The 27,960-nt window shown below is 54.0% G+C and overlaps 1 protein-coding gene across 10 annotated transcripts in view; it reads right to left on the reverse strand.

The window, feature by feature from the left end:
- The window catches only part of TET3 (tet methylcytosine dioxygenase 3), a 161,074-nt gene that overhangs the window by 10,876 nt on the left and 122,238 nt on the right, over positions 1–27,960 (reverse strand). For all 10 annotated transcript variants that reach the window (XM_075910902.1, XM_075910904.1, XM_075910905.1 and 7 more), the window contains 7 exons: positions 25,026–25,116; positions 13,535–13,628; positions 7,578–7,786; positions 6,533–6,683; positions 5,677–5,766; positions 3,882–4,019; positions 1,538–1,874 (listed from right to left, as the gene is read on the reverse strand). In XM_075910902.1, coding sequence (XP_075767017.1) covers positions 1,538–1,874; positions 3,882–4,019; positions 5,677–5,766; positions 6,533–6,683; positions 7,578–7,786; positions 13,535–13,628; positions 25,026–25,116 — 1,110 coding nt within the window. The remainder of the gene's footprint in view (positions 1–1,537; positions 1,875–3,881; positions 4,020–5,676; positions 5,767–6,532; positions 6,684–7,577; positions 7,787–13,534; positions 13,629–25,025; positions 25,117–27,960) is intronic.

Here is a 27,960-nt window from a genome sequence, read left to right on the forward strand (position 1 = left end):
GCAAGCTGGGGCCTCAGGTTCCCCTCCCCTGGACTAGAGCATTCGGCTGGTGTAAATCAGCATCACCCCACTGCAGTGCATGGAACTATGCTGATCTATACCAGCTGAGACTCTTCTCCATGCCAATCACTGCCCCATGCCTCACACATTGTTTATTATGTGACTAGAGGTCCTAAACTAGCGGCCTGTACAACCAGAGCTACAGAGAATAGCTGTGCCAAATGCTGCTTCGAGAGCAGGCCTTGGCCATTCTGATTGTTAATGCTCTGTAAGCTACATGCCTTGCAGCAAAGGCTACATGTCCTGGTAAACAGAAGATCCAAATAAAACCCCCACACGCATAGCATTAAAAAACCAGCTGTGGGCAAGATTTGTGGTCTGAAACATACTGTGAGATAGGGATGTGAGTTTAACTGGTTAACCAATGAGCATTATCTTATCGGTTAACCTAACACGTTAAACTCCTGGCTAACACCGGGAGCCCACAGGGCCAGCAGCCACAGGACCATTTAACGTGGAACTGGCCGAATTTCCTTCACTTACCCTGTTAGTGTTTTTTATGTTTTATTTTTACACTCCTGCTGCGAGATATTACACTAGTGTAACAGCAAGATTCTACACAAGGATCAATGCTCTGAAGCATCCCAGGATGGTGGGCTCGTGACCCGCCCCCTTCTGCGCCTCCCCCCCCAGGCAGCCGCTGGGGGCCAACACCAGTTCCCAGGGGATGGGGCAGGCTCTGGCATTAGGAAGGCAGAATTCTTGTGCACCATGAAGAATGTGTGCCATGAAGTGTACTGGCGAGCTACAGCATTGGTGCAACACAAAACAGGCTCCACAAAGGATCTGTGCTGTTGAGTGAACTGATGAGCAATTCAAATAATGCTCTACAAAGGATCTTCGCTATACAGCAGTGATTCTCAGCCTAGGGTCTGAAGCCCCCTGAGGGGCTGCAAGCAGGTTTCAAGGGGGCTGCCAAGCAAGGCCAGCGTTAGATTTCCTGGGGCCCAAGGTAGAAAGCCAAAGCCCCACCGCTTGGCTGACCTCCCCTCCCCCACTTGAGTCTGAAGCTGAAACCTGAGCAATATATCAGAGGGGTAGCCGTGTTAGTCTGAATCTGCAAAAGCGACGAGGAGTCCTATGGCACCTTATAGACTAACTGAAGTGTAGGAGCATAAGCTTTCGTGGGTCTTTGCCCACGAAAGCTTATGCTCCTACACTTCAGTTAGTCTATAAGGTGCCACAGGACTCCTCGTCGCTGAGCAATATAGTTTCCAGGGGGTCCCATAGAATGAGGCCCCAGGCAACTTCCCTGCTTGCTACCCCTTAACACAGGCCCTGGCTTGTATACATTGTAAACCAGTTACTGTGGCCCAGGTGGGCCGTAGAGTTTTTACAGGATGCTGCGGGGGTCTCAGAGAAAAGGGTTGAGAATCCCTGTTATGAAGCTCACTGGTGAATTAATATCCTAGGGCAGCAAAATGCAACACACCTGAGATACCAGCACTCAGCCAACGCAGAGAACTGTCCCCATTACCTGGGTTTTGCTGGAGTGTCGGGATTTCTAGTGCTTCCTGCTTTATTTTCTCAGGGGTGATCAGCTTCTCTTTCTGCATTTTCTTTTTCTCAGCGGCCGCCTTTTTGGCTTCCAGTTGTCTTTGCCGGCAGGACTTGGCCGGCTCCGGCAGCTTCCTGACCTCCCTGGGGAAGGAGGTGAGCACTTGAATGGCTCCGCTGCCCATCTTTGCGTTCTGATTCTCCTCGCTGCCAAACTCATCCGTGGTGGACATTTTATACAGCGGGAGGACGTGCAGCTGTTCGTCCTCAGGGATCTTCCCAATGCTCCGATTGTCCTCCTTCGTTAAGGTGCACACCTGGGGTGCAAAGGGGAGAGTCACCCACTGGCCAGGAAGCCGAAAGCCCCTTTAAAGCATCAACAACGTACACCCAGAAAGCATTTCTACACTGGAAGGGCACTGAAGACTATGGGACAGAAGAACATGGTTAAAGTGAAGCATGTGCTTAAGTGCCTTCCTGAATCTGGGCTCCCGTGGGGGTAATTCACACCCACGATAAACGGCACCTTTATTCCAAAGCATCAAAGACACTTTGATTCCTCCTCACATATGGATTGTACTCTGCCCCCCACTGAAACGCAGCCACCTCTGGGGCTGTTTAACAGCACTCAGCATCGCTGCCACAATAGACTCTAGGCCTTCGTGGTGAAGCCCACTGCTGTAGCCCAGCGCAGATTTATATGGATAACGTGGCCGATCTAGTATCCTCTCCTGCTTTCACTTAGCCTCAGTGACTTATTTGTGCAAATAATTTAACCCGACCCAGGGACAAATTTTCCAGCTTCCCCCATCAAGGGCCTTTTATACCGAAATAAAAATGCCTCACACTTCACTTTAAAGGGTTTACACGTATTACTGTATGGGAAGGGCTTATGGCCCCCAGGGAACCTGTCGCATAGCGGCTTCCTGAGCTCATGCAGGATGAAAATGATCCTTGTTCAGAGTGTCAACCCAAAGCGCTCGCTCAATGGTGCAGACTTTCTGTACAGGGCTGACTATAACCCACAGTGAGTCACAGCATCCAGGTGTGAGGTTTCCCAGAAACCTCGCTCCAATCACTACACAGCACTGCCTCCCAGAAAATTCTGCTGGGTTTGTCAGGCATGAGGCTCAGGATTATCCCATGTATCTTGGTGCTGCGGCTGGTGATGACAGCAAATTAATAATAGTAATTAGCACTTGTCCTTTATCTAGCCCTGATGTTTTCAAAGGACTGTACAGAGATTAACTCGTTAATCGGAAGGCTTTGATGTTCCTTCTACTTTCTCAGGCAATTACGGAGCTAGATTCAAGTGAAAGCTGCTATCTTGGCTTGTAACTGGGTACTGTACTTAGTGTGTGTGTTGGGGGGGAGGAGGGGTTATAATTAAGCATGTAGCCTCTCAGATCTTTCAGCTGTGGATCACAGAGTCCTCGATGGGCAGAGACAATTCCTTCTCCAGAATGGGAATTTCTAATTAAATCAAAACTCAAAGGTGCCGCCACTGAAATCAGGCTCTCTGAAAAAAGCGGGGTGGGGGTGCACATACTGTACGTTAGCAGATGGCAGCACTTTCCAGCTTCAAAGCCCTCTGCACATGCTGCCTCGCTACGTCCGAGCCACGCTCGAGGCAGCTCCAGAAGGTGCAGCAAAGGTGAGTGACCGTTCTCTCCTCCCCCAGTGCAGGGAGCAGCTGGCACTCGCAGACCCGCGTCCGAATACACCCTGGAGTTTGAGACCTGGGGTCAGGCCCAGCTGATGCAAATAAACACAGCCCTATTGACCTCAGTGGAGCGACACTGGGCTAACAATCTAGCCCACAGCCCCTTGGCAGCTGAGCAAACGTTGTCCTAAAATCCTCAGTCTAACTTTGTCCCCAGCTCCTGGATCTCAAAGCAGCCCAGGTAAATAGGGATCAAATGTTTCTGTCTGAAGGGCTTTTAGGAGTTCTTAGTCTCCCTGTGTCTCACTCACATGCCCCATCAGCCTCACGTGACTGGCTCTGACACAGCACTTTTCTCACCGCCCCACCCTCCACATAACACATGGCAGAGAGGGGAAGTGACTTGCCCCAGGCTGCCCAGCAGCAGTGCTGGGACTAGAATCCAGGGCTCCTGAGTGCACTTTCCACTAGGCCACACTGCCTACTCCTCCCATCCGGGTGGTCCTTGCAGGGCAGAGATGGGACAGCACGGAGGGGTGCTGTCATGCTTCATCCATCCTACAGCCCTGGCACCTTTCACCCAATGGCACGATGACCTGGCAAGAGAAGGGCGCCCTCCCCAGCCTCTTCCGCTAAGTCAAGAAGGAAAATGCCTCCTTACCACCGTGCATCCGTTGTAGAGGTTATGCTGGTCCTTGTGGGCATGCGCACAGAAGTCCATACACGCGGTCACCCCAGAGAACGGCCGGCCTTCCTTCAGCCCAAGCCTGCAGTCTATTGCTATATCCTCGTTTGTAACCTGCGCGAAGGGACGGAGACGGCCCCGGTTACTCCGATGCCACGTGGAAGCCTGCCCATTTGCAGGGAGGAGGAGGTCCCCGTTACTGAGCAAACCCCCCTCAGTAACGGGCTGGAGTCAGGGTCCTGGGAAGTGACCTGTGATGCTCCAGACAACAGAGAGAGAGTCCACTGGCATTCGTGCCCCGCAGGCTGAGAGCAGCTGATGTTGGCTTCGGCCCAGCAAAACATTTAGGGGCCCAATTCTCAGCGAGGCTGAGGCCCTTTCACACTGAGGAGACTGCCTGTCATTTACACCCGTTTGGGGGACCTCTACCCCGCCTACTGAGTGGGGATGTGAAATCCCATTGAAGCGGTTAACTAGTTACATGTTACGTTTCATCAGTTAACTCACTAAAGGGGGCACAGGCAAGGGGGCTGCTCCAGCTCCTCAGGCAATGATGCTCAGGCCCAGCCCTGTGTGCTGCGGGCCCGGGCACATCACACCCAGGGGCTGCTCTGGTTGCCTGGAGCAGCCCCTGCCAGCGGGTTGCCCAGGCTTGCCATGAACAAGGGCTGCTCGAGGTGACCAGAGTTGGTGTCGGGCCCCTCTCAGGGCTGCAACAGGCAGGCAGGTTGTTGCTCCAGCTCCCAACAGTTAACCAGAACCAGGAGACATCATCTGTTAAGATCCCTGTTACTGAGGTACTCAGCTTGGAGTTCAAGCCCTTCTGTCCACATGCAAATCAGCCTGATTTGGACAGTAGGCGCTCAGGACCCTGGTCCTAGGACCCTGGGTCAGAGCCTGAATCCTGCCAAGACTCCGGTCCAAGCCCTGTTGTTTTGTGGTGTGGATGCAGCCCCAACCGCAGACCTGGGTCAGATGGTCCACAGGGCACAGTATGGACAGGCTAGCACATCTGTGAGGTCTGGGTACAACCCAGGGTTACACTGCAGTGCGGATGCTCCAGCGTGGGCTTAGAAACATCCATTCCATAAGCAGGTCCCACAGAGCTGGGTTTTCATTGCAATGTGGCCGGACCCTGTATGGCCAGAGTGATGCAAAGAAACTTCAGTGTGAATGAGAATTAGACCTTAAGCATCGTGGCTCTCTGAAGCAGGTGAATGCTTATGGGCTTTGTGGATCAAGGCCTACTATTATGACTGAAAAGTCCATTGAGAGAAATGTGGGGCCCTGGCACATCATGTGTGCTAGGGCCCCACTGCCGCCCAGTCCAATTTATTCACACAGATGTTACAGATGTTTTGGGGTCCCTAGCTTGGGGCTCTGGTCCTGATTACAGAGCCAAATCCCCAGGGGTCTGCATCAGGCTCAATTCGCTCTGCGCTGCTAGAGAACTGCTGGGGGGGAATGAAACGCCCAGTGTGGGGCTCAGTCTAGGGCAGGACAGCGGCTTAACGCCCCCTCCCAGCACTAACATGGGGCCTGGTCTCAAGAGGCCATTCAAGACCACAGAACATTATCGACAAGGGCATCGTAACTGCCACTTTCACCTCTACTGCAACAACCTTCTGGGGGATTGGGCCTCGTGCCCACCTCGAGTTCGCTCCCATCGGAACTGTGGCTGGGCAGTCACTGGAGGGATTGTCATCCAAGCAGACCCCACATAGCCTTAACCTAGGGGATCTGTATTGCTAATAACGGATTTCTTTGGTACCTGATTTTGATAGGCCTGTGGTGCAAGCCTCTTATAAAGTGGAGCGACTTCAGTGGCCAAGTCCTGAAAGCTGTTTCTGAGCACTTCCTCCTGGAAAAGGGAATAAAGAGTGCACGTTCATTCTCCAGAGTCTCCTCCCGAATGCACCAGGGCATGGGGCGTTAGCCTCAGCGCACTGGGAATGGCTCACGAGAGGAGAATTCATGCGTGAGCTATGCAGGCTGCAGGTCTGTAGGCCAGAAGGGACCTCAGGGCTCACCTGCTCTGGTCTCCTGCCTAGTGCAGGCCAGAGAACCTCAGCCAGGTTCCTGCACCAACCCCAGCCCTTGCGGCTGCGCTAGAATATCCCGAATAGACAGCGACACCCAACAGACTCCAAGCGACGGGGAATCCACCACATCTCTGGGGTCTGTCCCAGTGGCCACATCCCTTCACTGTCAAGAATGCGCGCCTCTATTCAGCTTTCATTCTGCTGATTTTAGCTTTCAGCAGCTGGTTCCTGTTCTGACTTTGCTTCCTAGAGAACAGAGCCCTCAAGCCTCACCTGGCGCAGGTAACCCCAGGACCATGTTTGGGTCACCTCACCGGAGTGGCTTTATACCACGTCTGTACTCTGCAGAGCCCCAGGGCGAACTCCTAGCTCCACCAAAGACAATGAGAGTTTTGCCATGGCTCAGGATGTCGCCCCACATGTTGAACAGAGAGGCTATGTCAGAAATGCTTGGACTACTTTTTGTATCCTTCCACACATAAAGCCAGGCTCTACTGATGAACAGCTTCGACCTCTCGCACCTTTCCCCAGCAAAACTGACCCTTCTTGAGTTAACAGGCAGGCAGGGGTCAGGCTCTCACTCACCTCTTTGGGATTGTCCCCCACCAGTCTGAACTTCCTGGGAGTTTTGCTTCGGGCGTACTTGCATCCGTTGAAGTACATGCTCCAGGAGCAGCCGAAGGAGAAAGAAGCACCACAGGTGTTGAGGTCTTTGCCCTGACAGGCACAGGTCCGGCTGCAAGAGAAAAGCAAGGAGGAGTTCCCCTCACTGGGGATCTGGCATTGTTCTAGCTGTTGCCTCTCTGGCTGGCTGGCAGGATTCCCAGCTCAGGTAGACTTACATGAGCCAGCAGGCTAAAAACAGCAGCGTGGCAAGGGCAGCATGTTCAGCAGTTCAGGCTAGACACAAGCATGTGCCTAGGATCTCAGATGGGCTTGTACTCGGGTGGCTTGCCCAAGTCGCTGCCCATAGAGCCCTGGCTCACTAGCTCCATCAACGGTAGCATGTCTATGTCTACCTCAGCCAGGACTTACGTGTCCCAGCTGCAGGGCAGACAGCCTCAGCTGAAACCGATTTGGGCTCAAATCTCCCCTCGGTTTCCATCCAAATACCATACGTGGGATCCGGATCCCACAGCTTTCCAGGGGTCCAGCGTTACATTACAGAGCCTATGCAGGGTTGTTGCTAGTGTAATGCTGACAGGCAGAATCGAACCTGAGGCCTCTGGAGCGTAGGGCACGAGCCTCTACCGCTTGAGCTAAAAGCCAGCTGGCTCTCAACTAAGGCTGTAGAGCAAACTCCTTCTCTCTCTGTAAGTGGTCCCGGTGCTACTAGAGGAGACAGAGCATCACTCCCGGAAGGCGCGTGGGTTCCACTAGCACCGGCGCCCTGGCAGAAAGAAAACGCTGTGAGATCTGTAATGTCCACATGCCACCAGGGCCTGGGGTTGATGCGCCACCCGGAAAGACTCCAGACTCTGGCACCAGCGGTCCCAGCTGACGTTGAACGTCACCTGCCCGAAAGAGCCCCAGGAAGATCTCCCATCCAAGCAAGGCCCAGCCCTACTTAGCAGGGGAAATCGGACAGGAGCCCACCCAGTGCCCAAGCTGCAGCGCAATCGAAACTTACTCATCGTTGAGGCCGCATCTGCGGCTGGTGGGGTTTCCATATTTAGTGAGCGTGTCCGTGAGCTCCTGGTACAGCGTGTCACCCAGGGTGCGAGGGATGCCCTCCCAGGCCAGGATTAAAATGATGATGACCGCGTTCTGGCAGTGGTGACCGGCTCGGTGCCGCACCAAGCACAGCAGCTTCTCCTCTTGGTTGTGCCTCCGGATCACCTGGAAAGCAGCCATGTACAGTCAATGGTGGAAGGCAAGGGTGGTGACAGGAAGCCATGTCCACGGTAAACATCTGGAGCCAACAGCTCTCAGACACTCAGGTTCCTTCTTGCTTTTGCCAGCAGTGTGTAGGACGAGCTCGCAAGCCCTTCTCATCAGGGCCTAGCAACGGGATAGTCAACCCTCAGATCTGCTCAGTAGTGACCGACAGTCACACCTCTGACTATGAACAGCGGTACTACCCTCATCCCTCGTATCCCACCGAGATCAGGGTGCATGGTGCTAGGAGCTATACAAACCTCTAGCAAGAGACAGTGCTGGCTCCACCAAAGAGCTTCCAGTCAGACAAGACACAGGATGGAAAGAGACAGAAAAGCACAGGGCAGTGCTGTGACTAGCATATGGCAGCACAGATGGGTGATGCTGGGAATAAAACTTGTCCTACTGGGCCACGCTGCACCTCAGTGGTCAGAAGCCGCAATCTCAGGACTAAATGGTCTGTGCAAACTGAACCTCCCTTTCTGAGGGGTCTCTCCAATGCTGAGCCACACCCAGGAGGGCACTGTCCCACGGGGGTTGTACAGACAAGCCTGTGCTATTAACACCCAGTAGGTGAACAGAACTAGATTCCTTGGGGTTCTCAATCCATCGCCTTTTGTTAGAGGGCTTCTCCCGTCAGCCTCCCATGTTCCTGGTCCCTCTCATGAGAAGAGAGAACAGCAATAGCTGAAGTCTGGAGAGGCAGACGATGCGATGTTTACTGGGGTTCACTTCCCACAACCATGAATCCAGTTTCCTTTTCCCCCTTTTTTCAACTTACTTCCTGTTTGCCCCCAATTTATACAGTAACATTCTCAACTGCTAACCCGTAACCAATCATTCTACTTACATTTAACTAACCAGTCCTAACATTGTAACGTGATTATCTAACCAATTGGCGCATTGGATGCAGATCCAAATTTTATATGCACGTAGGGCTCTACCAATGCTGACTTCAAACAGTTTAGGTTTCAGAAAATTAGCTTTTTGTGGGAGAGGGAGGAAAACATTTTGAGGAAGAATACACAGGTCCCTACCTGGGCAAAGCTCCCCTGAGGAATGAACAGACCAGCGGCCCCAAGCGCAAGAGACAAATGTGTGACTCTCCCTATCAATATACATAAGCCAATCCTGGAAGCCTTCGTCTGAACTTGAACCCACCACTCTGCCCTTTCCAGGCGAGTGCCCTAGCCCAGGTCCCTGCCTTTTAAGCCTCAAGAGTGCAATCCTGGCCACAACAACATCAATAGCAATGCTCCCTCTGAGCCCCGGGAGCCAGGATCCACCCATCTAGCCAGGCTGCTCTGAGCAGGGCGCGTGCAGCTGCAGAGCTGAGCGGGGGTTAGCAGCAGTGGGAAATTCTGCAAAATTTCCCTCACGTAGACAAGGCTTGAGTGGCCTACTCAGCCCCGGCCTTTCACTTCCACTTCGGCTGGTCCGTTGCACAAGCTGCTACTCTCACATCCTGGCGCTCGCTCACTTGTTTGCCTCAGGCCGCGGGGAATTCCTCACGCCGGCTGCTTTCACGCCCCCCGGCCTTGTCTCTAACCCACATCCCCTCACAGCGTCGCCACGAGCCACCAGGGCTCCTGCACGTCTCAACCCCAAAGGCGGCAACTACACCTGGCTGGGGGCAGCCGCCCAGCAGTGACGCAGCTACTTCCTACCAATACACCGGCACTGCTTCCTGGAGCAGCTCCAAGCCCCAGCCAGGTCTCTGAGCCAAGGACTGGCCCTCACAGGGTCCTGGCGAAGGAAACACACTTGCCTTTCAGCTGCATCTGCCTCTGGGGAGGTTTCCATGTTTTATGGAAACACCAGTGACCCCCTCCCCCCCTCATCCCACTCCACCTGCAGTGTCTGGGGCTGTTTGAATCCTGAACATCTCCACCACACACAGGTGCGTGCGCACGGTTCGGTGTTTCCGCACAAAAGTGCAAGGACCTCAGGGGAGAAATTACTTTTTTCTGTCCCCTCGCACCAGCAAAAAAAGGGTTTAAAAATGCTCTGAAAGGAATCTATGAGCCGGCCTCCCGGACATGGATAACATCCAAACTTGACTTTCCTTTCCCACCCCTGACTTCGGGGTACAGCTGCACAGCATCCTACCCTGACATCGAAGTACAGCTGCCCCGCCCCCTCCGCCCCCAGACATCGGGGCACATCCCCCTGACCTCGGTAGGACTGCACCTTCCCTGCTTCAGAACACAATGGAAAGGACTGAGAAGCAGCCGCTCAACTCAGCTAATGGGGCCCATGTGCCGAGGCCTCCTAGGGAGACCCCTTGGCCAGCAGCACGGCCCAGCTGTTCAACAGATTTGATCTTGTAACGACTTTGTCCTTCGATCTCAAGTCCTTCATGTCCCGTCCCGTCTCCCCACCCCCACCCCGAGCCAGCTGCCCCCGCCCAGGGCACTGTGCCGCTTGGTCCCTGTTGAGCCACTGTTATCTCCTGCCATATGTTCCCCGGGGGCTCCTATCGGCCTCTCTTGAGTGTCTCCACCCAGCACGCTCAGACAAATCCTGGAAGTGCCCCGGTCGCCCTGTGCAGCCCTCCTGGCAATGTGGCCTTTACTGGACACCTGCTCGGCCCAGTCCCTCTCCCGGCAGAGCGAGAGACACACCCACGGGTGGACTCTTACACACAGACTGCAAAGAACTGTCCCGACTTGGCCGGACCTCCTAGCAGGACCTAGGTTGCTCGACTTCCTTGTAACCCCCGAGAGACAAGCTCCAAGGCTGAGCCACTAGAAACCAGTCGGGCTGCTTCTGATCTCACCCCAAGGCATCTCCAGTGGCTTTTGAAGGGGCTAAGCCAGATTTATACACATGTCATCGAGGAATGAATCAGACCCTTAAATCCTCTACACGTGAGGACATGGGGCCAGATTCTGGTCTCAGCTACCACGATGTAACTCCACTGCCTTCAGCAAATTTACTCCGGATTATACAGTTGCCAATGAGATCTGAATCCGGCTGTGTTATTTAAAGCACCACACGGTTCAATCCATTTCCATAACTTCTTCCACAGTCTGAGACTTCTCCACTCCCTCCGTCCACCCATCAGGCCCCTCCTCCACTTCTGCATTCCCCTGGCCTTCTCCAGTCTCCAGGGCTCAGCAGTGTCTAGAATGGAAATGTCTGAGACCCTGCAAAATGCAGCAGGATCCCCAAAGAAGCACAGGCCCGGGCATGAATTCCACCTCCAGCCACAGATCCCTGCGGGTGATGTTCTGTACAGTGTGGCACGTGCAAATTAACCAAACCCAAGCAGCTGATTTGGAGCTCAGCTTGAATTTCCTAGCTTGGAAAAGAGGAAGCTAAGGGGAGATATGATAGAGGTCTATAAAATCATGACTGGTGTAGAAAAAGTGAATAAGGAAAAGTTATTTACTTATTCCCACAATATAAGAACTAGGGGTCACCAAATGAAAATTAATAGGCAGCAGGTTTAAAACCAACAAAAGGAAGTTTTTCTTCACTCAGCGCACAGTCAACCTGTGGAACTCCTTGCCAGAGGATGTGGTGAAGGCTAGGACTTTAACAGGGTGCAAAAAAGAGCTAGATACATTCATGGAGGTTAGGTCCATCGATGGCTATTAGCCAGGGTAGGTAGGAATGGTGTCCCTGGCCTCTGTTTGTTTGGAGGTAGGTGACAGGAGGGGGATCACAAGAGGATTACCTGTTGTGTTCCCTTCCTCTGGGGCACCTGGCACTGGCCACTGTGGGCAGACAGGACACTGGGCTTGAGGGACCTTCGGTCTGACCCAGTCTGGCTGTTCTTATGTTCTAACACAGCAGTGCGCAACCCGTGGGGTAGGGTTTAACCTGATGAATTCATTTGATCCTTCTCTGGAATCAGCCGAGGGTAGAGCTATACAACCAGAGAGGTGCACATGCTGCCCCACCCCAATCCAGCTAGCGAAGGGGACTACAGCAGTGGAACAGGATAGGGTGCACTTCAGAGCGTGCCAGGCTCTCTAGTCCAGACTGTGCTGTTTACACTGCCGCTGGTACCCCAGCTAGATGCATTCAAGCTAACTTGGGAACAGGAACTCACCATGGGTAGCTTTTGCTGGTACCCAGACCCTAACACTGGCTCATTGGACTTCATCGCAGTAACAGCCCTGCATGCCCTGAGCTCCCCAGGGTCTGCTGTGGGAGCAGCTACTACTCAGCAGGACAAAAGCAGGCCTCTCCGGCGCAGCACAGCTAAAACGTGATGCACAAAAACAGGCCCCATCGCGCTCATGAAAGTCTCCCCTGCCGCTCAGAGCTTCTGCTCGCCGGCGGATGGCCCTGCGGAGCAGGTCACTGGCTGTGAGATCAGGCGCTGGAGATGGGTTGGTTTCCTCTGACCTCCCCATGTACAGATTTACCATTTCACGGTGGCTGCTGGACAGCGCAGAAGAGCCAATCCATGTCCAGCTGGCTGCCATCCTCCGAGCAAGGGGTGTGAAAGGTTAACCAGTGGAGACTGAAGCAGCCTCCTGCCTGCCACAGGCAAGGGGCTGCTCTAGCCCCACAGGGCCTGCCATAGGCGGAGGTGCTGCAGCCGGGTGAGAGCAGCCCCCACCCGCAGCAGGAGGGCCGTTCCCTGTTTAATTGGTTAACCGGTTAAACATAAAGTTCAAACAGTTAACTAATTAAATGGGATTTTACATCCCTGCTGCAGGCAGAGAGAAGGACCATGTGGGGCAAGGAAAGAGAGGATGGTGGTTAAAGGGATAAGTGGAGATGGGGAGGCACACTACAGAGAGGAGAGGGAAGAGCTGCCCGGATACCATGGTGACAAGAGGGATACAAATAGCTAGATAAATTACAGCAGATTGAATTGTTAATAATTGTATCCGTCTCACCTGGAAGTGCCAACTAAACTATACATGCAAACAGTGCAAGACAGTCACTACTGCAAAGAACTTACAATCGAAACAGAGAAGACTCACAAAAGGAGCACTGTTATCCCCATTTCAAAGAGGGGACCCAGAGAGATAAATGACTTCACTGAATTTTTAAATCCAGAATGGAACAATTTGCTTATCTAGTCTGACCTACAGCATAACGTCAGCCCTAGGATTTCATCCAGCGGTTCTTGGATCAAGACGATCATTTGTTTCTAACTGGAGGGTAGCGCTCTGAAAGAGGACTGGAGAAAATGGAAAACAAACTGGACCGAGATCAGTTAATGCCAGTCCAGTGTTTCGACCATCCTCCTCACCATAATTAGATTATGAACGCAGCTCAAACAGATTAGAGTAGATTAGACAGACTAGCTCAAATTAGAGAACTGTTTTAGATCAAACAGATTAGATTGCACAGATTAGATACCGATCAGATTAACAAAAAATAGATCACATCAGTTTCAACAGATAAATTAGAGCCAATAAATGAGATCAGATGGGCAAATTACACAAATGAAATGAAATGAGACAGACGGAGCGGAGTTAAGAGAAAGCTTTCTAACGTTTCTGAATGTAAGACCAACAAAAATATCCCGCCTGCTGATGGACTGTGTTCTTCTCTGCATCTCTCCTCCATTCGTTTATTCTATGCCCATGATGATGGATCTGAGCACCTCTATCATTAGATGTTTTCTGATCCCCTCCTCCCCCCCCCCGCATCGCTCCAAAGCGCAAGGCGACTCTGAGAGCACGCTCAGATGACAGAAGACTTGGGAAATCATTCTTGGCCGAGACGGCTGGCACTTACCCACTTAGCGATCGGACAGCCCCGGGAGCTTTTGCCTTCCTTCCCTGTATAGATGACCTTTTCGATTCTGATGGCTTTCCCCTTCTCGCCATACCTGGTTGAAAAAGGCATCAAATTAGTATAAGCAAGAGCAAGGACATGCCATGAAAGAATAAGCACTCAGGGAGCTGCCAGAATGGATAGGAAAAAGAGACTGCCTGAAGGAAAGGAGAGAGAACAACATTAATTCCTAGCTCTGATGATAGAGTTTTTTCAGCTTGAGATCTCAAAAGTTTTGCAAAGGAGGTCAGGATCATCATCTATTTTTTACATATGGGGAAACTGAGGCACAGAAGGGTGGTGACTTGCCAGTGGTCACCCAGCAGGCCAATGGCAAAATCAGGGATTGACGCTCACCATACCATCAATGCTTCTTTTCACTCGCACAGCCATTAGTTTCATACATTCTGCCCCATGCAGAAATCAGCTTGCTCCCCACTGTGGTTCACAAGGTGCGACATTTCCCCCACGTGCAAAGGCCTGTGCACCACCTGTACCCGCCAAAGAGTGGGGCACAGCTGGTGCATGGCTTCCGTTCTAATCCCTGAATTTCAGCCGCTTGCACGAATATGACAGCAGAGCAGCCCCTCTCTGAGCTACGAAGCAGCTCTTCCAGGCTTGCCAAGCAGGTAATGTGGGTGGCTTTCCCTCACTGCTAGCCAGACTCCACGAGCTGAAGACTGGAGACCACATGGCTATGTTAATTCCCGGCAAGTATCCTTGTTTTCGTCTCTCTCACTTTGCTCAGCATGGAGGAGGAGCAGGAGGACTTTGGCTGCACATCAGAGGGGCGCAAGACCACAGGCCAGTCACGCAAACACCCTCGGGTCTGAGCAGGAGGATGAGCTACTGGTAAATCCAAGTCAGCACAGCCTGCACGGGGCAGCCAGCTAACGGCTAATCCGTGGCTCATGTGAAACACGGTGGGGTTCTCGGGACAGCGGAGAATTGTCCGTGTTACCAAGCGGTCTCAGCAGCGAGGCCAAGGATTGAAGGAGCTTCCGGCTCCTCTCCTGGGGGTTCATCTGCATGGCAGAAGTGGGCTCAGCGATCAGAGCACTGGGATTCCCTTGTACTGTACGAAAGCGCACAGTTAAACATGGCTTGGGCTTCCAGTGCAGAAGCCAGGGCTAGAAAAGTCAAGCCGGTCGTCACTTTAGGAGCATCCGACAATGACGCCTCTTGCTAGTCTCAGCTATTCGCACCCTCCCTCCAGGTCAGGGCTGAAGACTTCTGGGGGGCAGGGCGGTCAATCCAGCACCTTCCCCCAGCATAGAACAAAACCCCACTGCCTTGCGACAAGAATGATTAAAGGTCCATAATTGGCTGGATAACCGTAGTCAGAGAGTTGTTGTTAATGGTGCTAAATCCTGCTGGAAAGGGATAACAAGTGGAGTTCCGCAAGGGTCTGTTTTGGGACCCATACTGTTCAATATCTTTATTAATGATGTAGATATTGGGATAGAGAGTACGCTTATTAAGTTTGCAGATGATACCAAACTGGGTGGGGTTGCAACTTCTTTGGAGGATAGGGACATAATTCAAAATGACCTTAGCAAGTTAGAGAAATGGTCAGAGGTAAACAGGATGAAGTTTAATAAAGAGAAATGCAAAGTGCTCCACTTAGGAAGGAACAATCAGTTCCATACATACAAGATGGGAAGCGACTGTCTAGGAAGGAGCATGGCGGAAAGGGATCTAGGGGTCATAGTGGACCACAAGTTGAATATGAGTCAACAGTGTGACGCTGTTACAAAAAAAGCAAATATGATTCTAGGTTGTATCAACAGGTGTGTTGTAAGCAAAACTCGTGAAGTCATTCTGCCGCTCTACTCTGCACTAGTTAGGCCTCAGCTGGAGTACTGTGTCCAGTTCTGGGCGCCACATTTCAAGAAAGATGTGGAGAAATTGGAAAAGGTACAGAGAAGAGCGACAAGAATGATTAAAGGTCTAGAGAACATGACCTATGAAGCCAGGCTTCATGAACTGGGCTTGTTTAGTTTGGAAAAAAGAAGATTAAGGGGGGACATGCTAGCGGTTTTCAAATATCTAAAAGGGTGTCACAAGGAGGAAGGAGAAAATTTGTTCCTCTTGGTTTCTGAGGACAGGACAAGGAGTAATGGGCTTAAAGTGCAGCAGGGGAGGTTTAGATTGGACATTAGGAAAAAATTCCTAACTGTCAGGGTGGTCAAATATTGGAATAAATTGCCAAGGGAGGTGGTGGAATCTCCCTCTCTGGAGATATTTAAGAACAGGTTAGATAGACATCTGTCAGGGATGGTGTAGACGGGCTTGGTCCTGCCTTGAGGGTGGGAGGCTGGACTCGATGACCTCTCGAGGTCCCTTCCAGTCCTATTATTCTATGATTCAACGCACACCACAGAGCCAATCCTAGGTGCCCGGCCACAGCTTCGGCTGCAAGGGGCTGGTAAAGTGTGCACTGTGCTCTATCCCTTGTTATTGTTACTGGGATGGGAGCTGGATACACCCCAATGACCCCGCAAGGGCATGGCTCACCCCATGCATCCCAGCTGCTCTGCATCCAAGTGCTTCCCTGCTTCAGCCCAGCCCACCCTAAACCACCCGGCTGGAAGTCAACTGAGGTCCCGTCTGCACAGGGGTTCTGAGCCATAGAGGCAGTTGGACAACTTGTGCTGCACTTGCGCAAATCCTGCCTGCACTAGTGATCGGCAGCTGGGCAGAAGTTCTGCAGAGCATCCACTCCCTCCCCCCATACTCTGGTTGGCAACACAACCCTTTATCCCCAGGGAGCTGTGTCCTACCCCTCTCATGCTCGTGTGCTACACTCTGGGTACGGCCACACTTGTACCTACATGCAGAGGGGAAAGGACGTGGGTGCACCCTGGTGCACAGCTCCAGCAAGAGCTGGCTGAGCAAAAGCCAGCAGGGAGCTATGGAAGGAGCTGGCAGGGACCCAGGCTGCACTAGAACCGCACTGGTAAGACATGCTAAGCTACTTTCACCGCTGCCTAGGAGGAGGTTGATTTCCAGCTTCAAGAGCCAGCCCCGTGGTAACACTCCTGGAGGCAGCCCCACTAAAAACAGAGCATGACTACAGCAGCCTGGGCAGCAGGACAGATGAGTCACCCCGAGTATGTTCCAAGCATGGACGGACGCTGAGACATTCTGCACCCTGGAGGCATCTCCAGAGGCGAGCCCATTTCATCACAGCCTGGGACAGGAAGTAATTTTGAGGGAGGCCACTTGAAGTCCCTGCCCACACCCTCCCTTATGCTCCCCAGGGCTTTCTGATTCTGCCCTCACACCCGTCCTACCCCACAGGCCTCAGATCAGTGGGGCTGAGTGCTAAATCCTGCCCCATGGGTACAGTGGAGTTCCTTCCACTCTACACCGGGGCAAGCCCCTTTGTCCCTTTTCATTCCTCCCCCCTCGAGCACACAGGCCCGGTGCCCTCTCAGACACACTCATCCAACTGATCATGGCAACCTTGGGTTTCCGCTGGAGCTAATCAGCACAAATTAATCTTCCCACTCTCCTCGTTTCTGGAAGCACTAATTAACGACACCAGCTCCCCATGAAGCCAGCACTCTCCAACACCCCCAGGGGAAGAGAGCCGTCCCGCACAGCCCTGCAGAGTTTTGTTAGCGAGACACTTTTAAACAAGGATTCCCACGCCCCGGCTGATGTTCATGGGTGAGCGCACACACACATGGCCATTGTGGCCATGCTGCCTCGTGCCGGCAGAACAGGCAGGCGCTTCAGAGGCTGGGTAGATGTTGAGAACCTGTGATGGGAAGGGAGCAGGGTGGGTGCAGAAAAAGGTAAACCGGGGCAAAAAACAGCTGGCTCGACTGTGTTTCAGTCAGACTTTCTGAGGAGGGGACATCGGTAAACAGTTTGCAAAGGGTTAATACATGTTCAGTGAGAGTATGTCTACGTTGCGGGGACGCAACTTCAGCTATGTCAATTGCAACGCTTAAGTCAGCTTTTGGCGCTGTCTGCCCAGCAGGAAGTCGAAGGAAGAACACTCTTCCTTCCACTTCCCTTACTCCTCATGAAATGAGGGTTACCATGAGTCCGCCAGCTCGACCTTATTTCGAAATCAAGGTTTGTAGCGTAGACGCGCACTCTATTATTCCAAAAGAACGCTGCTGTGTAGACACACTCCGAATGTGTTAATAAATGGGCAATCAACTGCAAAATTGCAACATTATTTGCAATGCACTAACCACTCTGCTCTTCCCCGGCCCTTAACCCTTTATCTGCCTTATCTCTTGGGACTGTATGACCTGTCTCTTATTATGTGTATACACAGCACCTAACACAACTGGGCCCCATTCTAGGTCGGTCTCTAGGGACTACAATAATGACATAAAAACGAGGTCAATACATTGCTTACAGTCATAGCTTATAACTAGGGCCCTGTCAAACTCGTGGTCCCTTTTAGTCAATTTCATGTTCACATGATTTTACAAATCGTAAATTTCATGATTTCAGCCATTTAAATCTGATATTTCTCGCTGTTGTAAGCGGGGTCCTGACCCAAAAAAGGAATCTTGGGGGATCACAAGGTTATTGTAAGGGTGGGGCTCCCCTTACTTCTGCACTGCTGTTGGCAGGGTGTTGCCTTCGGAGCGAGATGCCCAGCCAACAGCAGCCAGTCTCAGCTGTCCAGCTCTGAAGGCAGCGCAGAAGGGAGGCACTATTGAGACCCCCCCTCCTTAAAATAACCTGGCAAGGCCCCCAAACCGTCTTCTGGACCAGGACCCCCAGTTTGGGAAAAGCTGGTCTCCCTTGTGAAATGTGTATATTGTAGGGCACAAAATCCCCCAGATGTAATAAGTGGAGACCAGATTTCATGGTCTGTGATGCATTTTTCATGGCTATGAAGTTGGTAGGGCCCTGCTTTTACCTACTAATACTTTCAGCTGACGTGCTCATTACATCTGCAATACACACTGCTTCTGGGGAAAATTTTCAAGTGCACAAATGGCAGTTGGGTGCCTAGATCCCACTGAACACCATTTGCCTGTGGAACTCACTGCCACAGGAAGTCATTGAGGCCAAAAACTGAGTAACAGACAAAAATCTATTAGAGGTCAGGATAAGACCAAATGTGGAGGGCAGATGATCCCATATTTGCTGCTGCAGGATTCTCACTTCTTCTTCTGAAGCATATGGCCCAGGCCACCTCTGAGACATGATACAGGGACAGAATGAGTCAGACGTAGCCTGGCAGTTCCTCTGAAATCCCAGGCAATGCCAACAAACTCCAATGACCCCCAGCATCTGAGAAGAGAAAAATCTGCAAAGTGTCCAGGCTCGGTCAAAAACCTGCACCCTTTTGCAGTTCCCACTGTCGACAAATGGGATATTAGCTCAACATGAAGCTGTTACTCATGCAGATGAGATATTGCTGCAAACTGCCCTCTATGGGAAGGCATCCGGACTGCTCTTCTGGGCCCTGTATTGCTTTAGCCCAAGCAGCAGCAGCTCACATTTCTGGAACAGGAGGAGCTGAGTTTTATTCCCACCGCAGAGGAAGAGCTGTGAAATCCTAGACACGCTTACAAGGATCCATACTGCAGAAAGCTCCATCTCGTGCAAGAACATAACCGTGGGAAGCCAGAGCAATCCTGCAGCACATCTCTGCTGAGCAGGAACCTATTAGGAGTTATTGTGGTTGCCCCTAGACTCCAGCCTACTGTGCCAGGCGCTGCACAGACACAGGGTGAAAGGGCAGTCCCTGCCCCCAAAGAGCTGACACCCCGCCCTGCATCTCAGATCCACACTGCCTGATGACTCACGCCCCTCCCCCAGCCTGGAAAGCACTGCCTCCGCCCGCAATGGATAAGCAGATGCAGCGAGGTGAAGTAGCGTGCCCAAGGCCACACAGAAGGTCATCCTGACTCCAAGGCTTTGTTTTATCCATCAGACAACTGACAACCTGGGTTCTACCCATTAGACCACACTCCCTCCCCATCAGCCCTTAGGTTCCTAGGTACTGAGCCCCTGCAGGTCACACGGACTTCTACAGGCGGGGGCAGCGGACTTCTGAAAATTCTAGCCCTGATGATCACACGATGATGGGCACTTCCAGGAAAAGCCAACAAATAAGCAAATCGAATGGCTGGCCATTCCCTTGACGAGGATCGACCCGCTTCGTTATTCCTCTCTCAGCTGAAAGCCACTAAAAGCAAACGGCCCCAGCAAGAGAAGACGGAGCCGAAAGGCAGGAATAGCCTCTGTCCCGAAGAATTCTCCACTGGTTGGCTCCCTCTGCTCAGATGTTCCTGATCTCCAGGGTGGATGAGAATTTCCTGGACCGGATTTCATCTCCCTCAGCCATGAGGAACACAGACAGCAATCGCAGCAGCAGCTAGAGAGGGGTCGGCAACCTTCCCAAAGTGGCGTGCCAAGATTTAACTTACTCACTTCTACTTACAGATCTGTGGGCCACTCGTACTTTTTAATGTCAATAAATGGGGGGCCGGGAATAAAGCTGGGGGGGCAGAGTGGCTGAGGGGGTTCAGGGAGATGGGGGGCAGGGGCCCCTGGGAACAGGGCTGGGGTCAGGGTGGCTCGGGGTGGGGGGTCTAGGGAAATGGAGGGGCAGGGAGGCAGGAGTGGGCGGGAGGGTGACCTCAGGGTGTCCAGCCCTGCTGGGGGCGGAGTCCCATTGAGGTCTGGTCCATGGTGCCCACGGGGGGCAGGCGCTGAAGCAGCTCAGCTCCTCCCCCCAGACTGAGTCCCCCGGGTGCAAAGCCCTGAAGGGCTCCAAGCCCCCACCCGCGTCCTGTGTGTTCAAGGTCCTCAGCCCCAGGGCCACCTCCTCCCACTGCCACCGAGCCTGGCGTAGCCTAAGCTGCTGCTGGGGAAGGCGCCAGCCGCTTGCGCACCACGAGAACCCGTCCCAGGCCCCACGCAACCCAATCCGCAGCCTGCCCCGCGGGAGCAACCGAGGGGATGCCCAGCAGCGGGTGGGACTTTTCCATGGGGGGCAGCCCTCCTCCATGTGTAGCTCTGTGGCCCGCTCAGGGTGGTGGGGGTGAGTTTGCTTTCTTCACCTCCCTGCCTGCGGGGGGGGAGGGGCTGAGCTCCCGCCGTGAGCTTTCCTTGTATGTGCCACTCAAAATCAACTTCATGCCACGTACGGCATGCGCGCCGGGCACTGCTGACCCCGGGCTGGAGCACACGCCTCGTGAACCTGCCCATTACCTCAGGCCGACTGGAGAGAGACGCTGTCCCCGTAACACACGTCAAAGAGGGCTCGGGGGAAGGGAGAGACACGCCTCAGAGCACATCGCTTTCCTAGTAACGACACATGGCAAATCCAGAGCTCGCCCTGGCATCTCGGGGGGGACGACCCCGGAGGCTGAGGAGGAAACCCCTCAGACTGCTCTAGGCGCTGCAGACTACACGGGAGAATGGTCATCAACACCCCACGGGGCTTGTGGTCTGTCACTCTCCAGGCGGAACAGGGGAGCGCCCAGGGACTTGTGTTGTCAGCCTCTCAGGCCACCAGCTCAGAATTGGAGGCAATATCCAAGCTGATCTTTGAATTCCCCGGGCCCCCGTCCACGCCCATGACTGCGAGGGCCGGGGGGAGCAGGCAGACCAGTCGTGTCCTCTGGTGGAAGGCAGCCGAGTTGAGTCAGGAAACAAGAACGGAGGAGGAGCGGAGTTGGGCCAAGGGCAGGAATTGGAAGCAAACTGGGGTTACAGATGGGGTCAGAAGCACTAGTAAGCTAGAATCTGCCTTGAGGCTCAGATGGCTCCCTGGGACGGCATCCTGCTTTAAATAGCTGCTGCTGGCCAAAGCGGTGGCTGCAGGGTTCTCTTGCTCTGGCCAATCTGGGCGGTACTTCCTGTATCGCCTAACTCACCAGTATTAGTTGGGTGCTCTTCCATCTGGCTCCCCAGGGTGAGGTGGGGACGTCAGCTACACAGGACCTTGCAGCCCCAAATCTTAGACCCTAGCTTTGGGGCATCCGACGGACCAAAACTTTCTGCTGCACATCTCGGGAGAGATCAACGGGAGCCTTATCACTGATTTCAGCAGAAGCTGAGTGAGGACCAACACGGCGCTCTGGAGAAAATCCGGCCCCAGTGCCAAGGGGGAGAGAAGCTCTCCGCAGTCATCTCTGAATTAAACCCAGCCCCGTCAGTGAGAGAGCTCAGACACCCTGGCGCACACTGGGATCCCTGGCAGGGGGTTCTCAAAGCTCGATGGTGCCCAACGGCCCCGGCCGTGCTCCCAGCTGAACCGGTGAATAGCCACCGGTGTCCATGCAGTTCTTCCAGATCTGCCCCCAACCAAGTGCCTGGCCTGGCTCGGCATGTGTAATTCTCATTCATGTCATCCCCAAGTGGCAAATGCTGGCTCCCCTGAGCTAGAAGCACAGGCAGGTGTAAAAACACCCTTAAAACTCCCCCTCATAGCTGCGAAAGGACCATCGGCGGAACCCGTGCGGGTGAATTTCTATTTCCCTTCACTGCAAAGCTTCCGGAATCCACAGGGGGCGCTCACTGCACAGGCTGACGGGCAGGAAATGTAATTCCCACAAGCCCAGACGGAGAACATGAAATAACAAAGCCTGTTGATTTTACTTTTTAAAGTAGTTTGCACTTGCGTCATGCCGCCTATTCAAGGCCCTCAATTCACTTCGCAAACATTATCCAACATCAGCCTCATGACACCCTCTGGACAGAGTCAACATGGGGAAACTGAGGCACAGGACGATCTCAGTAGGGACCCAATCCTGCCAAGCATTACTGACTTGCATGGGAACTGAGGTCGGTCAACACCCCTCAGGTGTGTTCAGTACCTGTTGGCTCTGAGGGCGTTCACGTGCTGTCGGTAATTACCTCCCCATGGGGGTCGAGGGTTCCTTTCCATCGCTCGCCTGTTCCCCCAGGAGTCACCATGCCTTCAGGGTTGGTGACGTAATCCCATGATGCTGTATTTCTGGCTGACTCAGCACCTATGACTCAATCTCAGGGGTGTAGCCCAGTTAATCTGTGCTCCACCTGTCTACGTGTTTCTTTGCCATTTCCTGCTTCCCCCTGCAGGCATATTCTTGCACGCTGCCCCATGGAGAACAAGCAGGTAAGTTGCCAGCTCCTTTACCCCCACGAGTTAAACACCATGGCAGGGATCTAGCCCGACCCCCACAGCATACAGGGGCCCCCGGCTGCAACAGGCTGGGAGAGAAATTCCCCCAGAGCAGTGTTATGTTGCCCCACTTCCCAAGGCTTAACATAGGAGCAGGCCTGGAGCAGGGTTCTGGGCTTTGCCACAGCCAGGCTGGGCCAGGGGATGTTCTGGCCCCCAGAACAGTCCAGGATCCAGCGGGAGCAGAGCTGCTGCAAAGTCCCTCCCTCCCCCTGGCTAGTAACCGCCCCAGGGAGAAGTCCGGGCCCATGGGAGTTTGCCCTGCAATGGGGTCGGGATTTTACTCCGAGTTCCCAGTCCTGGGTTTAGCACATCTCCCCATCCCTGCCAAGTCCAACATCCTCACCCTTGGTGGGGCTGGGACAGATGGCTCCCCAAGCAGCTGCCAGCAGCCCCCTCCATGGTGGGGATGTACAATGGCTGAGGGTTTCCTCATGTGATTTTGGGTGCTCCACCCTAGGGCCTATTGCTGAGCCCGTGGCCCCCCAGTGACTCACTGGGCTCTCAGAAATGGAGGCAGCCCCACCTGCTTTTAACTTTGCTGAGAAGCAACTAGGCCAGGGAACTGAGGGAACATGCTTCCGTCCTCCTAAGTCCCTTCTGCTCCGTTTCAGCCTGCCAAGGGGAGGACGTGGGCCTGACTCGGTTGCACCAGTATGTCCAGGCTGCGATAACCAAGCCAGGAGAGGGAGTAGCACTGGGCAGTAGGGCCCTGCACTGTGGGATGAAATTGAGCAAAGGGGAAAATGTTTCCTAACAGCAAGCTCAATTAACAACAGAGCCTGCCACAGCCAGACTCCCGGACTGGAGATTAGGCTCTGGCTGCCAGGGAACGGTACAGGCTGCCCAGAGGACAGGATGGGAGCTCTGATGCTTGATCCAAAAAAACAACCCCCCAAAAAATCCTGGACTGCCCTGGAACGCAGCTGCCGGTAAGAATCCTGCGCTGGCAGAGGGACAGGCTGGTGACCCGCGGGTCTCTCCCACTGCCCATTTCATCGACTCAACCGCAGTCATGAGCAACGATAACTGTGAAAGGTTTTGACTGGCCCGTGGCCGGCTGCTGAGCTTGGCAGCTGTTAGACTGTCTGCGGGAGGCAAACGATACGGCTCGTCATGTGATACTCGTTGGCGTCCCATGCAGACATGCACCCGGTAGCGCAGGCGTCGCCGGGAACCCTGCCAGCCCTGGCTGCGGGAAGCAACACAAGCCATTTGGCCAACCAAACCCGAACGGTTCCCTGCAGCAAATTGAACTAACCAGTGTGGTTTCCCACAGGCATCCAGTCCCCACCGGGGCTCTCCCTGGGCTACCTTAACCTGCGCTCAAGCCCGTTCGGCAGATGAGGCCAGCTATCGCCTTTCCCAACTCTGAATCCCGGTCTGGGCAAGGCCAGAGCGATGTAGGGCCCGCTCCGGCACCGGAGCTGCTGCCCTGGCTGTGTGCCTGCAGCAGCGAAACGCCAGGAGCAGCCGTACAGGGAGCTTGGGTACAAACTGGGGCGCCCCCCACCTCCATCCATCTAGATCAGAGATGGCTCAGGCGTGTCCACTGGGGCTGCAGTCCCAACTCCCATCTGCAGTGCGGACACACCCTTGCAGCACCCGGGAAAGTTGCTCACTGCTGAGAAAGCCAGACAGACAATCTCAGACGACTTTCATGGGAACTCCTGCAGGGAGAGTGCTAGCCCCACGCCCCGTCCTGCATCGCCACCCCGGGATAACGCAGCCAAGGCAGCTGAACTCAAGCCCTCGTAGAACACATGTCAAAAGTTGAGCGGGGGGGGGGCTTTTCAGCTTCCCATTTGCGCGCCAGCTGGAGGGGAAGCGGCGGGCCGAGGCGACACGCATGCCTGCTGCAGAAGAAGAGCCTAGCTGTGCCGGATAAATTGGAGGAATTGTTCGGTCCTGGCACAGGCCCGGCCCCTCCCCTGCTGCCAAACCCCATGTCAGAACAGGACGCTGAGCTGCCCAGATCAGCCTCTGACTTGGGCGACAACCCCAGCCAGCTTGGAAGATGCCTGGGGTGAGAGTCCACGTGGGGGGCTGCTGCTACGGTCCCTCACACAGGGCCTTGGTGGCCAGCTGACCACCAGGGGGCACTGAAAGCACCTGCAATCTCCCCCCTCTTCCCAGGGGTCCTAGGAAGGGCAGAGAAGTGAGCAGCCCCAGCTGTGGAGGGGGGGCGGGGATGCTCAGGAATGCACTCATTCAGCATATCCCCTCCTCCACAGGGCCCTGCACAGAGCCAGATTTTACTCTGCCTCTCACTTGTTGCAAACCTCTGGGACTTACCTCTCTTCCATGAGATCCCTGATAGATGCCACCGTTGGTCCTGATCCCAGGTGGGTGTAATATGGTCCCTCATCTTTTTCCACTATTTGTTCTAGGAAAAACAAGGGGGAGGGGAAAATTACTTCATTTGAACTGGTGCCAGGCCCCTCCCCCCTCTCCAGAACCCAGTGCCAGGCAGAGCCGAAGGCTAATACACGTCCTGCGTGAAATCAGGGCGGCCCCAGTGTCTTCACTGGACGTCGTCAGTTCGATCAGCGAGTCTGCACGGCTGCAGCTGGCTGCTCAGAGGGCCCGGGCACCCCACAGGCGGAGGTTGGGTGTCGTGGTAGGAGCTCCGCCCCAAGCAGAGGCAGCTACACTGGTGGAAGCATCCTTCTGTCACCCTACCTGCGTCCTCACTGCGGATTCTGTCCTGGCTATGGCGCTCGAGGGTGGGTTCTGCACCCTTCGGAGAGCCAAAGCTTCACTGATGGGAGTTTTAAGCACAGACTAAGCCCGAGGCTTGTCCACACTTGACAATCAGGCAAGGCAGGAATTGAAAGAGCAACAGCCAGTCCTGGTATGAACTCCATGCGTAGCCGAAGCGCTCTGGCGACGATGCGCAGTAAGGAACAGCGCTCACCCCCTCTCCGGGACTACAGGACTAGCAAGCGCAAGGCTTCTGCTGCCCCAGTGAGCAGACAAACACTGGCCATGCGCACAAAGTTATTGCTATTACTGTTTCTTTACCTAGAGGTCCTCCCCTAACCCCAGGCCCCCCGTGCTAGGTGCTGTACAGACACTCAATGGGACAGCCCCCGCCTCAAAGAGCTTGCAATCCAAGTGCACCCAAGGAGGCATCATTACCCCACTTTACAGCGGGGGAGGAACACAGATATTAAGCCACCTACGACAGAGCCAGGAATGGAACACGGATCTGTAGAGCACTAGCCTCGGGTATGAGCCACAAGGTCACACTGATAAGTAACGAGGCCTTCATTGCACAGACCTTTCCTACATCAGCGCTGTGAGATTCTGCCACCTCCGCATTAGTAGAGACTTTCTCCCCTGTGACTTCAGCGGGCTCCTTGATGGACAAGGCATTGCCTAACATGTGTAAAGGCAGCACAATCTAGCCCTTAGCAAACAGAGGTGTGCCTGCTTAGCACACAGCCACCACCTGTCAAAAACACCCTCCCTTTTGCTCAATGCGTTCTCAGCCATGCCTGGCAGGACCTGCGCAGCGCACCCGACGCTTGCTCTACGCGCCAGGGAGCAAAGCTGCTTCGGCGCATTTCACTGAATTTTGTTTTGCAAGAAGCTGTGTGGGAAAGGTCCATGCAAATCCACCCCTTTTCCCGAAACTGGACCCAGTGGGCCCGATCCCCAGCTGGTGCAAATCAGCAAAGTGCCACCGAAACCGGTGCCGCTCTGACAGTTCCCATATGCAGCGAGTCCCGCCCGGTGAATCTTGCAGTGTGCAATGGAACCAGATGCACACGCCCCTGTCCCCAGATGCGACGACAAAGCCAGGCAGTCACTGCACCAAGCAGACAGGGCCTGGCACTCCCTGAGCTCTTGGCCAGCCAGCCCCTGGCAGGCCACAACAGGGGTGAGCAATGCAAACACAGCTATAAGCCCCACACAGGGCCGGAGTGCCCTGCCTGGAGACATCGCATCATGATCCTCTGATCAGCTGGAGCAGGACTGCTTGGCAAAGGCTGATAAACCAGATTATTTGGGGAGAAAAGCAGCAGGTTTCGGAATCACCGATGAACCGGGCAGCAGGAAAGCAGTTTGCTATATTCTCTGCCCCAGTGCCCGGCCCACATGGAAGGTTTTCTCCCTCTCTTTGCAGCCTCCTGGGATCAATGCGAAGCTGGGGAGAGACGGGAGCAGAGAATGCAGCCGTGACACAAAGCCATCTACTCTGCCCAGCTGCTATTTCACCTTGGTCCCAGCCCCTGTGGGGGTAAGGCAAGAGAAAGACCCAGACTACTGAGGCTCTGCACCTGGGAGGTGATTCTTCCCCCACTGAGCCAGGAGGCAGTGACCTAGGCTGTCCAAGCAGCAGAGACATGAACGAGAGAAAGTCCCTTCCTTTCAAAGTGCGGCTTGACTGTGGCCAGAAAGCGGAGCAACTAGAGTGGGGTTAGCTCGAGAGAGAAGCGCAGTCCAAGCCAGGGCCTATGAAGACCCCAGAGAGAGATGGATGCCCAGGAGGGGTGGAAGGCTAGTTTAAATAGCGATTGAATTGCCAGCAGGGAAGAGTCAGGGAGTCGGGACGGGGAGAGGAGTAACTTGACAAGGGGGAGGAGCTGACCCTGAGTGAGGAGGAGCGAACAAGCCTTGTTTTGTACAGGGCTGAACCCCCCAGAAGGGGACTGAACTGTTGTGTGGCTTGGCTGGAGATCTGAGCCACAGAAATCCCAACAAGGGGCTTGGGAGAAGGGACTGGCTGAGGCTAGCCACCCGGGCAGAGGAACGAAATCCCCTTCAATCCCACATCAGGGCACAAGGGGACGGCCGAGAGGTAAGAATGCGCGTTTACACCCCTTTACGCCAAAGTAACTCCCAGGGGACAAAGGCTCAGCCACTGCAGATCAGCTGTGCCCATTTACACCAACTGAGCATCCGATCCACTGGCTACAATAGAGTCATTCCTGCTTTACACCAACGCGAGTCGGTTATCTGGGCGCGGGCCCGATTCCTCTCTCAGGTACACCAGCGTCACATGTGGGCGACTCTGCCCACTCCAGGAGGACCCCAGCACCCGAGCCAAGAGTAAGAGCAGCAGGCACAGCGACAGACAGGCAGCGAGTGATGACGCTGGACGGGAAGGGACCAAACGGAGCAAGAGTCCAGCTGCACAGAGACCCCGGCGTGACACCTGGGAGATGGGAAAGCGAGAGAGACGAGCAAGGGAGGAGAGAAATGTGGAGGAACGATCAGAAGC

The sequence above is a fragment of the Pelodiscus sinensis genome, chromosome 28 (genome assembly GCF_049634645.1).
Source record: "Pelodiscus sinensis isolate JC-2024 chromosome 28, ASM4963464v1, whole genome shotgun sequence".
In the NCBI taxonomy this organism is placed as follows: domain Eukaryota; kingdom Metazoa; phylum Chordata; order Testudines; family Trionychidae; genus Pelodiscus; species Pelodiscus sinensis.